We start from the raw sequence: 13,895 nt of genomic DNA, 5'->3' as shown, positions 1-13,895 counted from the left end.
TTCAAATGAAAGAGTTCAAATATGTGTGACATCAGACTTTACGCTGTTGTTTTTTTCGTCCGTTAGGTAGCGCCACTATGCAAGCGCGCTAGCGGAGGAGCAGAAAGAACTGCGCAGAAACGTATGCGCACAAACACATTAATGCGTTGCCTGCGAGGGAGCTTTGCTCGGGACATTTGATGTGACGTCATCGCCTACGGGAGCGTATGCCGTGACGTCAAAGTTCATGATTTACCGGTATTTTTTTAATCGATTTATCCCGGGATCTAGAAGTCGTAGAAGAAAAAGAAAAATTCCGTTGGTCCTCGTTTTTCCTGTTCTATGACTTTGAAACATCACCCAAGTAAGCGCAACTGATCTATTGTTAAGCCAATTACGTAGTCACAAAAAATGCTGAAAACTTTAGGAAAGCATCAAATTCGGTATGGAATTTCCATGGGACCATGGAAAAGTTTAAGGAAGGCGGACACATACAAAATGGCGGCATAAAATAATAATAAAAAAACTATTATTTGACAATAAAGAAATGACAGTTACAAGGTACGAACCATTCTGCCACCTGGTCGAATTCGGCCAAATATCCGGCATGGGATTTCACATGTGTGATATTGGACAGCATGGATAGCCACTGATCATCTGCCCCTCTGATGTCGGAAGATGAATTTGTTGTCCCTCGGTTCTTCTTTGAAGAGAAGACGATACAGGGCGAGGTCTTGACCTGAGACATAGATAAATAGAGATACTATAGTGATTAAACGAACATTAGAGTATTTAATTAGACTTGCTTTATATTGGAAACTCGTCACTGCGCTGGGATCACAGAAAAGGTAAACTAATAATAAATGCCGTTTCCTTGTGTTATTATATCACAACTTTGGTGCTCACTGTAGCATTGTAGGATTTTCTAAAGATCTCCATAATCCTATTGTATAAGTATGCAAATAGGAATTCGTCTATCCAGTCAGGTTTTAAGAATATTTTAAAGAACTTCAATGAATTTTATTGCAACTGTATGTCAAACTTCATTGTAATTATTTTATTAAAATAAAAACAATTATTATTACTACTACTACTACTACTACTACATAGCTACTCATTTTCCTCACGAGGCTGAGTGGGCCCCGCAACAGCCAGTCACGGAAACAATCATTTGCATGATACAATTTTTATGACTCCTCCGGGAATCGAACCCGGGTCTCCCGAGGAAAATTGTAGTCATGCTCCAAATCCAGGAAATGTCGGAAGATGAATTTGTTGTCCCTCGGTTCTTCTTTGAAGAGAAGACGATATAGGGCGAGGTCTTGACCTGAGATATAGATAAATAGAGATACTATAGTGATTAAACGAACATTAGAGTATTTAATTAGACTTGCTTTATATTGGACACTCGTCACTGCGCTGGGATCACAGAAAAGGTAAACTAATAATAAATGCCGTTTCTTTGTGTTATTATATCACAACTTTGGTGCTCACTGTAGCATTGTAGGATTTTCCAAAGATCTCCATTATCCAGCACCCAATGTTTACCTACCATGCTGGCACCGGTCGCTATGCGCATTTACATGTCATAGCTACTCTTTAAAACTTACTCGTATTACATATCCATACACAAGTGACCACATAGGCAGCCGTGTGCAACTGTATGTTCAAATACGAAGCATACGCGGACTGAGGGAATTGGGAGTTGGACTTGAGAATGTGCGAGTAAATGTACTTCATCACTTGCTTACTCGACTCAGCGAGGGAGTCCGGTAATTCGCTTTTGGGGACCTGCAGGATCCCTGGGGAGGAAAAAATAACATTTACCTATGTTACAATATCTATTATTTATAATAGTGTGCTTATACGGAGCACGTGGTAAAACAATTCAAACACTAAAAATGCTTGGCTAAATAAAAGTAAAACATAAAGCCAAGTGTTTTTACCCACCCAAAATCATTTTTAGATTAGGATCGTTGTCGGAAGAACGGTTCGTTTTCTGCTATCTTGTCTTCCTTCTCTCTGCGATTCTGGTGTTCTCGTGTTGACCCAGCACCTAAATGGGAAGTATTGTGTCTCTTCTCGCCCATCTGATGAGAGGCATACTACGACACAGGCGCGCGAACGTCAAGAGTTCGAAGCGCCGCCCGGCCTATATTAACACGAAACAGAATTTCAGCGTTTTTCGCCATTATTATATAACACTTTATTAGGATTTTACAATATTTACAAACAGGTACACGAAACAAAATAACAAAATGATGAGAAATTAACAAATGAAAACGAAAATCGAATAAATTAATAAAAGAAGAATCCGCTACTTACCTCTTATCCGCCTCACACTGCACGCTATACCGACAGTAAAACTCGGCCAGTAACTTAAACAGCGCCCAATTTAAACATCGTGGTACCGCCCTTAGAAGTTCCGAGAACACCAGAACCGAATCACACGAAACACTATCATTCCCCGACTGGGATGAGGCGGCGAGATGGTCGAGAATCGTGCGAACTGCGTCCAGGAGGCGGGATTCCACCGGGTTGGGAAGGAAGGAGGGGGATATTGTGTTAGGTAGGAAGCTGGGTAGGAGTTTGAGATAGTGAAGTAAGTCGGGTGGTCCTAGCAAGGGGGATTCGAGACGCTGACAAAACCTGTGGAAAATAAAAAGGAATGGAGCAGTTGCAAATGGGTAAAAATTATAAATAGATGGTCGATTTCTATACCACTACGCGCGGACAGCGGACTAGGTTAACAAAATGTCTATTTTAAAACTTACTCGTATTACATATCCATACACAAGTGACTACATAGGCTGCCGTGTGCAACTGTATGTTCAAATACGAAGCATACGCGGACTGAGGGAATTGCGAGTTGGACTTCAGAATGTGCGAGTAAATGTACTTCATCACTTGCTTACTCTGTTCGGCGAGGGAGTCCGGTAATTCGCTTTTGGGGACCTGCAGGATCCCTGGGGATGAAAAAATAACATTTACCTATGTTACAATATCTATTATTTATAATAGTGTGCTTATACGGGGCTTCCTGACTGTCAAAGCATATTCCATGGTGTTTATCCACAGAAACAATTTATTAAAACACCTCTCTTAACATGAGAGACAGACTCTTTAATTCTAGGAGTTTTTCATTTTAAAAAAAGCAGAATTTCACTCAGAGGCCCTCTTTTTGATAGCCACTGAAAATGCACAAGTGGCCTGTGGCAGCAAGAGTGGACGTTCAAAGTGGAATCTCTTTTGTGGAATATAAAAACATCACACGACCTTCCTCATCCTATTGAATGGTGCTTATTTGGGTGTTCTGCTGTAACATTTACAATATCTCTAACCGTTTAGTCGATATAGCTGAAAACCACCAAAAAGCGGTCGAAATCTGTCCAAAAGCGGTCAAAATACCGCCAACCGCAGCACCTATATTAACCAAACGTTTTGTGTTCCATCCTTGTCACATTTGAGAACTACATACAAAATTTCAAGTCTTTAGCTTATACCGTTCCCGAGATATTGTTAAATTACACCGAAAACCGCCAAAAAGCGGTATAATGCCGCCAAGAGAGAGAGAGAGAGAGAGAGAGGGAGAGAGAGAGAGAGAGAGAGAGAGAGAAAACAGTTTGTATTAATTGTCTAATTTATTTATTTGACTTGAACTCGAACCACCAACCTCCAGATCCAGAGTGTACCGTGCTAACCACTACACCACTGAGGGTCGAGTCCAAGTCAGGTCATTAAATTTAGCGTAGTTTATCAAGCCAGGAAGAGCATTTGTGACGAGCATTTAATGCTCTTAACAATTAAAATTCCTTAATTTATTTATTTTTTCAAAGGTTTTAGAGAGAGAACTGTAACTGCTTAGGTCTTATCGTCCCGAAAGCGAAGAGAAAAGGAAGAGAGGAAGCCAGTCGTTCCGAGAACGAAACTCATGTTTAGGATTAAAGTTCGCCCCGGACGGGAATCAAACCCGTTATCTGGTTGCTACTCGATTAAAGAAGGAAGTAGCCTACTCAACTGTTCTCACAAGGCTGAGTGCACCCCGAACCCTAATCGACCCCGCCGGAAATCGAACCCGGGACCTCCGGAGTGATACCCACTCGGCCACGGAGGCTACTATTACCTTTCACTGCCTTCACAGATGTCACCTTGTGAGCTCATATCTGTTAGGGTGTATTCGCTGTAGAAAAAAAAAATACCTTTGGTAATTGGACGGCTGGAGAAGGTACTGTACATTTCTTCATCCACCAAACACTCGAATAACTTCCTCATGTCAGGGGAGTTAGCACTGATGAATTCGAGCACCAGACGCGAGTATTGTGCGATATCTACGCTGAGCTCCGCGTACTCCTGACTGGACTCGAATAGGGTGAGCACCATTAGGTCGACCATGTCACTGTTGATGCATTCAATGTAATAGGGAAACAGTCCTGTGGAATGTAGTGGATTAAATTATAGTTATTACTTGTGATAAAGTAGATGTCTGGCTGGGCCCTGGGGGACACGGAGTCTGGCTGAGGGACTTTAAACAGGGAGTATACCAGCCTGAATTTCCCTTGCTAAAGATGAAAAAAAATGGTGACAGGGTGCCACAAGTTTAGGGTGGAAGAACTCTATTATTGGGTTACTTCCTCTGATTTAGGCTGTTGGAATGCTATATTATAGTGTCGAGCTCCCGATATAGAGCTCAATATTAAGGTGCCGGAACCCAGTCACCTGATTAGGCTGCAGGCACCCTAGTTTTTTCTCAGTGTGGGGTCGGGGTTTTTCGCCGCATCCTTGTCACATTTGACAGCTACATACCAAATTTCAAGTCTCTAGCTCTTACCGTTCTCGAGATATTTTGTTTACTGACAGACAGACACACAGACACACACAGACACACACACGGACCAATGGCTGAAACTTTGGATTTAGGCTCTAGGGACCTCAAAACGTGTTTTGGCACTAAAAATACACACACGGACCAATGGCTGAAACTTTGGATTTAGGCTCTAGGGACCTCAAAACGTGTTTTGGCACTAAAATCTGACTATCGAAAATTTGACCCGATTACATTACTTTCCTTCCTATAGGATAAGGAAAGTAAAAAGGTATGATTAATAAAATACGGTTATTCTTACCTTCCATAATTCTAACATGGACCAGCTTCATAACCAGAGCCTCTTCCACAACTATCACCTCCCCCTCCCCATCCACCTCTCGTCCTAGATATTCCAAGATGGCCGCCATCATACCGTCCTCATAGAATCCGACAGAGCGCGCACCACACGTTCGGAAACTTTCGCGCAGGATCGGCAAAAACACCGAGTGCAGAAGAGCGTACCGCATGCGCGCAGTAGATTGGTCCAAACGTCAGCCCAAAGCAATCACCCTAGGGCTGATTGAGAGGCTGAAGAAAAACGCTGACTCCGTCTGTAAAAACTTGTGGTAAAGAGCTGCATATTATTATGTGGTACGGATCCATCATCTTCTCCACATGAACATAAAGTTATTTTGCATGCAACCTAACGCTACAGAAGCTTCATAACCAGAGCCTCTTCCACAACTATCACCTCCCCCTCCCCATCCACCTCTCGTCCTAGATATTCCAAGATGGCCGCCATCATATCGTCCTCATAGAATCCGACAGAGCGCGCACTACACGTTCGGAAACTTTCGCGCAGGATCGGCAAAAACACCGAGTGCAGAAGAGCGTACCGCATGCATTTCTGAATCAACATGACCGCTTCCAAGTAGAACCTCTGGCTCGCATCCACTCTATTCTGTCTCATCCGGTAAGGTTCCATGATTTGCTCCATCATCTCCACATGAACAAGTTATTTTGCATGCTACCTAACCCTAAGGAGATAAAGTTACCTGATTTCTGAATCAACATGACCGCTTCCAAGTAGAACCTCTGGCTCGCATCCACTCTATTCTGTCTCATCCTATAGGGTTCCATGATTTGCTCCAACATCTTGTCCACTTGAATATAATCCCTGTAGATAATCGATATCGATTAATCGATTATGAACAATCCATATCTAGTTATCGATTATTTAAATAATCGGTAATTAAAATCAATCGATAGGCAGTGATCACCGAATACGATTAATCGATTATGAAAGTGATTTATTCTGTCTCATCCTATAGGGTTCCATGATTTGCTCCAACATCTTGTCCACTTGAATATAATCCCTGTAGATAATCGATATCGATTATGAATAATCCATATCTAGTTATCGATTATTTGAATAATCGGTAATTAAAATCAATCGATAGACAGTGATCATCGAATACGATTAATCGATTATGAAAGTAATCGATATAGATACTCATCCGGTAAGGTTCCATGATTTGATCAATCATCTCCACATGAACAAGTTATTTTGCATGCTACCTAACCTTAAGGAGATAAAGTTACCTGATTTCTGAATCAGCATGACCGCTTCCAAGTAGAAACTCTGGCTCGCATCCACTCTATTCTGCCTCATCCGGTAAGGTTCCATGATTTGATCAATCATCTCCACATGAACAAGTTATTTTGCATGCTACCTAACCCTAAGGAGATAAAGTTACCTGATTTCTGAATCAGCATGACCGCTTCCAAGTAGAAACTCTGGCTCGCATCCACTCTATTCTGTCTCATCCTATAGGGTTCCATGATTTGCTCCAACATCTTGTCCACTTGAATATAATCCCTGTAGACAATCGATATCGATTAATCGATTATGAATAATCCACATCTAGTTATCGATTATTTAAATAATCGGTAATTAAAATCAATCGATACATAGACAGTGATCATCGAATATGATTAATCGATTATGAAAGTAATTGATATAGACATCAGTTATTGATTATTTTAATAATCGGAATTATGGGCAATTATTCGGGAATGAAAAAACAAAACTAAAAACAACTAAAATTGTAGTTGTACAGGGCACGGCAACGTAGGTACAACCTCGACTCTTCAAAGAATAGCGACTCTTCAAAGAATAGCGACTCTTCAAAGAATCGCGATTCTTTGAATTTAAGAATCGCGAATCGTGAAATATTCGACTCTTTGAATCGACTCAGAGAATATTTACCCATCCCTACTCGGTGGCGTAGTCGCGTAGTGGTCAACGAAAGACCCGTTCCCACTTGTCGTGAGTTTCATCCGATTTTTTTTCGTCCTGTAGGTAATGTAATTTAAATAGGAGTGTTCCCACTCTCACTAACGCACGACACGATTTTTTCCTTAACGACTTAAACTTATGGTCCCCCATCGGTGACGTAGCGTAGTGCTCCACGAAATCGGTGAGTTGTGGACACCGACTTAAAAGATTACCAAATTGAGGCTAGCTGCTTTAAGAGATTTGACAGAGTAGATTGGTGCGCAGGAGATTGATATGGACTGGATTGGTGCGCAGTAGACAAATGTGTACTAGATTGATGCGCAGTGGACAGATGTGTACTAGATTGATGCGCAGGAGACAAATGTGTACTGGATTGTTGCGCAGTATTTGGCTGCGCAGGAGGTTCATGCGCAGTGAGGAGAGAGTATATGGAGCGCAGCAAGTGCTTGTGGTGGGCGGGGCCTAGCTGGGAGAGGAGGGGAGAGATACAGGGTTCCAAATCCAGAGGGTTGTCCCTAAAATGGAAAACAAGTTTGTGATTACAGACAGTTTGATGAAATAAAAAAAAATGATAATAAAATATTTGTGAATTTATTTGTGTTTTACTAAGTCCTTTTGCAATCGAATTCATTATTTCAATAATCTTTTTACACTGGTAATGCCGCCACTGGTCGCTACTCGATTAAAGTAGCCACTCAATTGTCCTCACGAGGCCGAGTGCATCCCGAACTCCAAGCACAGAGTCGAAAAAACTTCGACCCCGCCGGGAATCGACCCCGGGACCTCCGGCGTGAAAGCCAAGTGTGATAACCACAAGGTATGTTCTATTCAATCTATTCTATTCTACTTTAAGGCAGAGATGGGGATCGATCTCCGATTTAATCGAAGATCGATTTTTTTTAGATCGATTCTTTAGGTGAGGTCGATCTGATGGATCGATTTTTAGCCTTCCGATTCGAATCGATTCAAAAGATCCAAGTTTTACTCGAGATCGAACATCACTACTTCAAGGCACAATTCTTCAACATAGGTACATAACTACATGGGAAAGGAAAATTTTGGTCGGAAATATTTCGTCCTTGCTGGGATTCGAACCCAGGACTCCAGGTCCACAGTCAGTGCTTTCTGTAAAATATTTTTATATCAGACGATACACAGAAAACAAAAAGTAGTGATATCCCACAAAAAAAACTCTTTGTGTAAAAAAAACGCCAAGTATTCCTCACCTATAGAAGATTCATACCCGTCCGGCGACTTTTGGTTACTGCGAATCCCAGTCAGCATTTTCTTCTCCTTTGGCAGTACAAAAAGCAGTGATTTCCTTCAAAAAGTAGTGATATCCCTCCAAAAAAACTCTTTGTGTAAAAAAACACCGTCAAGTATTCCTTACCTATAGAAGATTTATACTCGTCCGTCGACTTTTGGTTACTGCGAATCCCAGTCAGCATTTTCTTCTCCTTTGGCAGTACAAAAAGCAGTGATTTCCTTCAAAAAGTAGTGATATCCCCCCAAAAAACTCTTTGTGTAAAAAACCCCGCCAAGTATTCCTCACCTATAGAAGATTCATACCCGTCCGGCGACTTTTGGTTACTTCGAATCCCAGTCAGCATTTTCTTCTCCTTTGGCAGTACAAAAAGCAGTGATTTCCTTCAAAAAGTAGTGATATCCTCACAAAAAAACTCTTTGTGTAAAAAACCCCGCCAAGTATTCCTTACCTATAGAAGATTTATACTCGTCCGACGACTTTTGATTACTGCGAATCCCAGTCAGCATTTTCTTCTCCTTTGGCAGAACGGAAAACTCGAGAGGAAAATTGTAGTCATGCTCCAAATCCAGGAAATGTCGGAAGATGAATTTGTTGTCCCTCGGTTCTTCTTTGAAGAGAAGACGATACAGGGCGAGGTCTTGACCTGAGACATAGATAAATTTAATAGAGATACTATAGTGATTAAACGAACTCAACCACACTCGCACATTCTTATCCTGCCCTGGCATTTCTAGACAGGATAGGAAACTGTCGAACCAGGTACATTTCTCGGGAGCTGAACATAGAGAGTCTGGAGTAACGACATTTTCCTGGAGAGAAAACAGAAAAAATTGACTTTTTAGTCCGTCCTTCCTTTATTATTACAATAGTAATAAAAAGGTATAAGGGACGGACTATTGTACGTCGTTAGGTAGGAAGCTGGGTAGGAGTTTGAGATAGTGAAGTAAGTCGGGTGGTCCTAGCAAGGGGGATTCGAGACGCTGACAAAACCTGCGGAAAATAAAAAGGAATTTATTTATTTACAACAATACACGGGCGGACCCCTTTACTATTTACCTATAAATGTGAGCCCTTACTAATAAATAATAAAAATAATAAAAAAATTACAGAGATATGTTAAAACTGTTAAAAGTGAACGCGCCAGCCTAGTTAGCTTAGAGGGTAGCGCGTCTGCCTTGTAAGCGCAAGATCGCGGGTTCGATTCCCTTTTGACCTGAACAGATAGTGCCCACCACACACGTTCAATGCTTGAACCTGTGTGGCCGGCAATAACAGGCAGGTTCAATCAGGTTGAATGACTGAATTTTCATCAAGCAGCAATCGGCATTTCAGGCTGCCTGTTGCCTGCGATCTTTTTTCCGCTACAGAAATTCATGCTTCTTGCTTGACAAGCCCAATGACAAGCTTGCTTAGAAGTGTGCGGCGGGCACAGTTCGTTCTCGGAACGGCAGGCTTTCTCTTATCCTTTCTTTCTTCTCTCTTCGCTTTCGGGGATAAGACCTTAGCAGTTGCAGCTTCTTCTATCAAACCTAAAAACAAAAGATGTTCGGTGATCCAAAGTCACAAAAATTGCTGAAAACTTTAGGAAAGCATCAAATTCGGTATGGAACTTCCATGGGACCATGGAAAAGTTTTAGGAAGGCGTGACACGAAAAATCACCGACACATACAAAATGGCGGCATGAAATAAAAAAAAAACTATTACTTATTTGACAATAAAGAAATGACAGTTACAAGGTACGAACCATTCCGCCACCTGGTCGAATTCGGCCAAATATCCGGCATGGGATTTCACATGCGTGATATTGGACAGCATGGATAGCCACTGATCATCTGCCCTTCCATACGCCACTAGTCGTGACCAATGTGACAACACCGCAGTCTTGAAGAAAACACCAGCGGCACCACTGTTTGATAGGAGAGTGACCGTATTATCTGAAATTAGAAATAGAGTCTCTTTTGAACTCAAAACTTTGAAAACCGCTAAAAACTTTGAATTTCGGCCCAAGTCGTTCTAAACAGAAGAGTTGCGCTGATTTAGGAGAAGTTTCTAAGTCAAAGAGCAAAAAAATGGGGAACTAGGGAATTTTTCTTTTTCTTCTAAGACTTCTAGATCTGAAGATAAATTGATTTAAAATATACCGATAAATCTTAAACTCTGACGTCACGGCATACTCTCCCGTACGCGATGAGTCCCGAGCAAAAGCTTCCTTGCAGGCACACATTGTGCACCTGTGTTTCTGCACATTTTTTTTTCCGAGAATGAACCTTATGTATCTAGAACAAAATTTGCCCCCGGGCGGGAATCGAACCCGCAGCCTAAAGTTTACAAGACAAGACAAGACGCGCTATCCTCCAAGCTATAATTTTGTTATCATATTATCACAACTTTGGTGCTCACTGCAGCATAGGATTTTCCAAATATCTTCATAATCCAGATATTCGCTAGTAAAATGTAGACCGAACGTGTTCTAAAGACATCTGAACAGGAGTTGAGTCAGCATGGAGAGTTATTCTGTTGACTTACCCAGATCTCGTTTAGGACCGGTCAAAGTCTGGACGAGATGAGTCAAAATGGATAGCTTCTGATCACTTATTTCAGTCAGCAGGAGAGATGCAAGCTGATCCGGATGAGATCTGAACAGCAGTTGAGTCAGCATGGGGCGGTGTAGATTGAAGAAATGGGACCCTGGAGGAAAAAAAAGTTTATTTATTTATTATTTTTTGAAAAGGTTTTTCGCCCCGGGCGGGAATGGCCTAGCCCTTACAAAGCAGGAGAAATATTTTTTTTTTAAGAGGTTTGATAGGAGTAACTGTAACTACCGAGGTGGGCGAGGTGTTATCATCCCGAAAGGAAGAGAAAAGGAGGACTGGATTTTCTCAGCCGTTCCGAGAACAAAACTCATGTTTAGAATAAAGTTCGCCCCGAGCGGGAATCAACCCCTTACCTAGCCCTAACAATGCAGGCGCGTTCCTTTCAAGAAATTAGAAATTCGTACAGTAAAATTCCTTTAGAAAGATTGATCGCCAGTCTAGTTAGCGTGGAGGGTAGCGGGTCTGCCTTGTGCTAGGTCGCGAGGTCGATTCCCGCCCGGGGCGAGCTTTATCCTAAGCAAATAAGGTTCGTTCTCGGAACGGGCTAGTTCTTTCCTATCCCGTCTTCTTTCTCTCAGCAGTTACAGTTGCCTCTATCAAAACCTCTTTGATAAGAGGGGAGAGAAAAGATGGATCGTTTACCTTTGGTAATTGGACGGCTGGAGAAGGTACTGCACATTTCTTCATCCACCAAACACTCGAATAACTTCCTCATGTCGGGGGAGTTAGCACTGATGAATTCGAGAACCAGACGCGAGTATTGTGCGATATCTACGCTAAGCTCCGCGTACTCCTGACTGGACTCGAATAGGGTGAGCACCATTAAGTCGACCATGTCACTGTTGATACATTCGATGTAATAGGGAAACAGTCCTGTGGAATGTAGTGGATCAAATCATGAATTATAGTTATTACTTGGTAAAGTAGATGTCTGGCTGGGGGACTTTAGGGAGTATACCAGCCTGAATTTCCCTTGCTAAAAAAAAAAAAAATAAATAAATAAATAAATAAAAAAATGCAGTTTCTTTGTGTTATTATATCACAACTTTGGTGCTCACTGCAGCATTGTAGGATTTTTTCCAATATCTCAATAATCCTAACATCCAATGTTTACCTACCATGCTGGCACCGGTCGCTATGCGCATTTATATGTCATAGCTACTCATTTTCCTCACGAGGCTGAGTGGGCCCCGCAACATCCAGTCACGGAATCAATCATTTGCATGATACAAATTTCCTTGACCCCGCCGGGAATCAAACCCGGGTCTCCCGCGTGCAAGGCGAGCGCAGTGATCACTACGCCATGGGAGCTGACTTGCTAATAAATAGCAAAGGCTGAGTGCAATCACCTCGTAAAATTTGTACGCCAAAACCAAACGTCAGCCCAAAAGCAATCACCCCTAGGCTGGATTGAAGAGGCTGAAGACAAAACGCTGACTCCGGACTGTAAAAACTTGTGGTAAAGCAGAGAAGCTACATATTATTTATGTGGTACGGGATCCATCATCTTCTCCCACATGAACATAAAGTTATTTTGCATGGCAACCTAACGCTACAGAAGTAAAGTCACCTGATTTCTGGAATCAACCATGGACCGCTTCCAAGTAGAAGCCTCTGGCTTGGCATTCCACTTTATTCTGGTCCTCATCCTATAGGGTTTCCATGGATTTGCCTCCATCAACTTCACATAGTTATTTGCATGCTTACCTAACTCTATATAGGGTTACTCACCTGATTTCTGAATCAACATGACCGCTTCCAAGTAGAACCTCTGGCTCGCATCCACTCTATTCTGTCTCATCCTATAGGGTTCCATGATTTGCTCCATCAACTTCACATAGTTATTTTGCATGCTACCTAACTCTATAGAGGTTACTCACCTGATTTCTGAATCAACATGACCGCTTCCAAGTAGAACCTCTGGCTCGCATCCACTCTATTCTGTCTCATCCGGTAAGGTTCCATGATTTGATCAATCATCTCCACATGAACAAGTTATTTTGCATGCTACCTAACCCTAAGGAGATAAAGTTACCTGATTTCTGAATCAGCATGACCGCTTCCAAGTAGAACCTCTGGCTCGCATCCACTCTATTCTGTCTCATCCTATAGGGTTCCATGATTTGCTCCAACATCTTGTCCACTTGAATATAATCCCTGTAGATAATCGATATCGATTATGAATAATCCATATCTAGTTATCGATTATTTGAATAATCGGTAATTAAAATCAATCGATAGACAGTGATCATCGAATACGATTAATCGATTATGAAAGTAATCGATATAGATATCAGTTATCGATTATTTTAATAATCGGAATTATGGGCAATTATTTGACACGTTGAAGTCGAAGTTGTGAGCGAAAATGGATTGAAAAGATTTACCGGTATGTTTTAAATCGATTTATCTCCGGAACTAGAAGTCGTAGAAGAAAAAGAAAAAATTCCCTAGATCCTCATTTTTTCTGCTCTTTCACGTAGAAACCTCAGTAAGCGCAACTCTTCTATTATGAAAATAATCGATTTGCCACATCACTCACCTGTAAATAATCTCAAACAGGGGCTTGGCTATCTCATCCACAGAGCGACATTTATCACACAGCACACGATCCATTATCCATTTCAGCTCTTTGAGTTGCTCACTGTTCAAATGATACGAGTATGGCTCGAACAGACACTTGGCAACTAGGCGGAAATAGGCGCCATTGATGATTTGATTGGTGAGCGACATTTATCACACAGCACACGATCCATTATCCATTTCAGCTCTTTGAGTTGCTCACTGTTCAAATGATACGAGTATGGCTCGAATAGACACTTGGCAACTAGGCGGAAATAGGCGCCATTGATGATTTGATTGGTTGAAGAATTCTGAGTTGGCAACGTTGGATCATCCTGGACAGAGCCTGACAACACTGGATCATCTTTCTGGGCAGAATCTGACAATAA

General features: G+C 41.7%; 2 protein-coding genes across 2 annotated transcripts in view; both read right to left on the bottom strand.

The window, feature by feature from the left end:
• The window catches only part of LOC103515843 (DNA-dependent protein kinase catalytic subunit-like), a 14,693-nt gene extending 7,100 nt beyond the window's left edge, over window positions 1-7,593 (bottom strand). The window contains exons 1-3 of the mRNA XM_026828421.1: window positions 7,339-7,593; window positions 5,103-5,325; window positions 1,590-1,781 (exon numbers count right to left, since the gene is read on the bottom strand). Coding sequence (XP_026684222.1) covers window positions 1,590-1,781; window positions 5,103-5,310 — 400 coding nt within the window. The 5' untranslated portion in view covers window positions 5,311-5,325; window positions 7,339-7,593. The remainder of the gene's footprint in view (window positions 1-1,589; window positions 1,782-5,102; window positions 5,326-7,338) is intronic.
• Window positions 7,594-9,242: 1,649 nt separating this feature from the next.
• LOC103515842 lies at window positions 9,243-13,677 on the bottom strand. The gene is made up of 6 exons (XM_026828420.1): window positions 13,487-13,677; window positions 12,980-13,101; window positions 11,587-11,817; window positions 10,877-11,038; window positions 10,095-10,284; window positions 9,243-9,339 (listed from the first exon to the last, which is right to left on the bottom strand). Exons 1-6 carry the CDS (start codon window positions 13,675-13,677, stop codon window positions 9,243-9,245), a joined length of 993 nt encoding a protein of 330 aa, XP_026684221.1.
• Between the last annotated feature and the right edge of the window lie 218 nt (window positions 13,678-13,895).

This window comes from Diaphorina citri, unplaced genomic scaffold (assembly GCF_000475195.1).
Source record: "Diaphorina citri unplaced genomic scaffold, Diaci psyllid genome assembly version 1.1 scaffold1425, whole genome shotgun sequence".
In the NCBI taxonomy this organism is placed as follows: domain Eukaryota; kingdom Metazoa; phylum Arthropoda; class Insecta; order Hemiptera; family Psyllidae; genus Diaphorina; species Diaphorina citri.
This window is presented reverse-complemented; position numbering and strand designations above follow the sequence as displayed.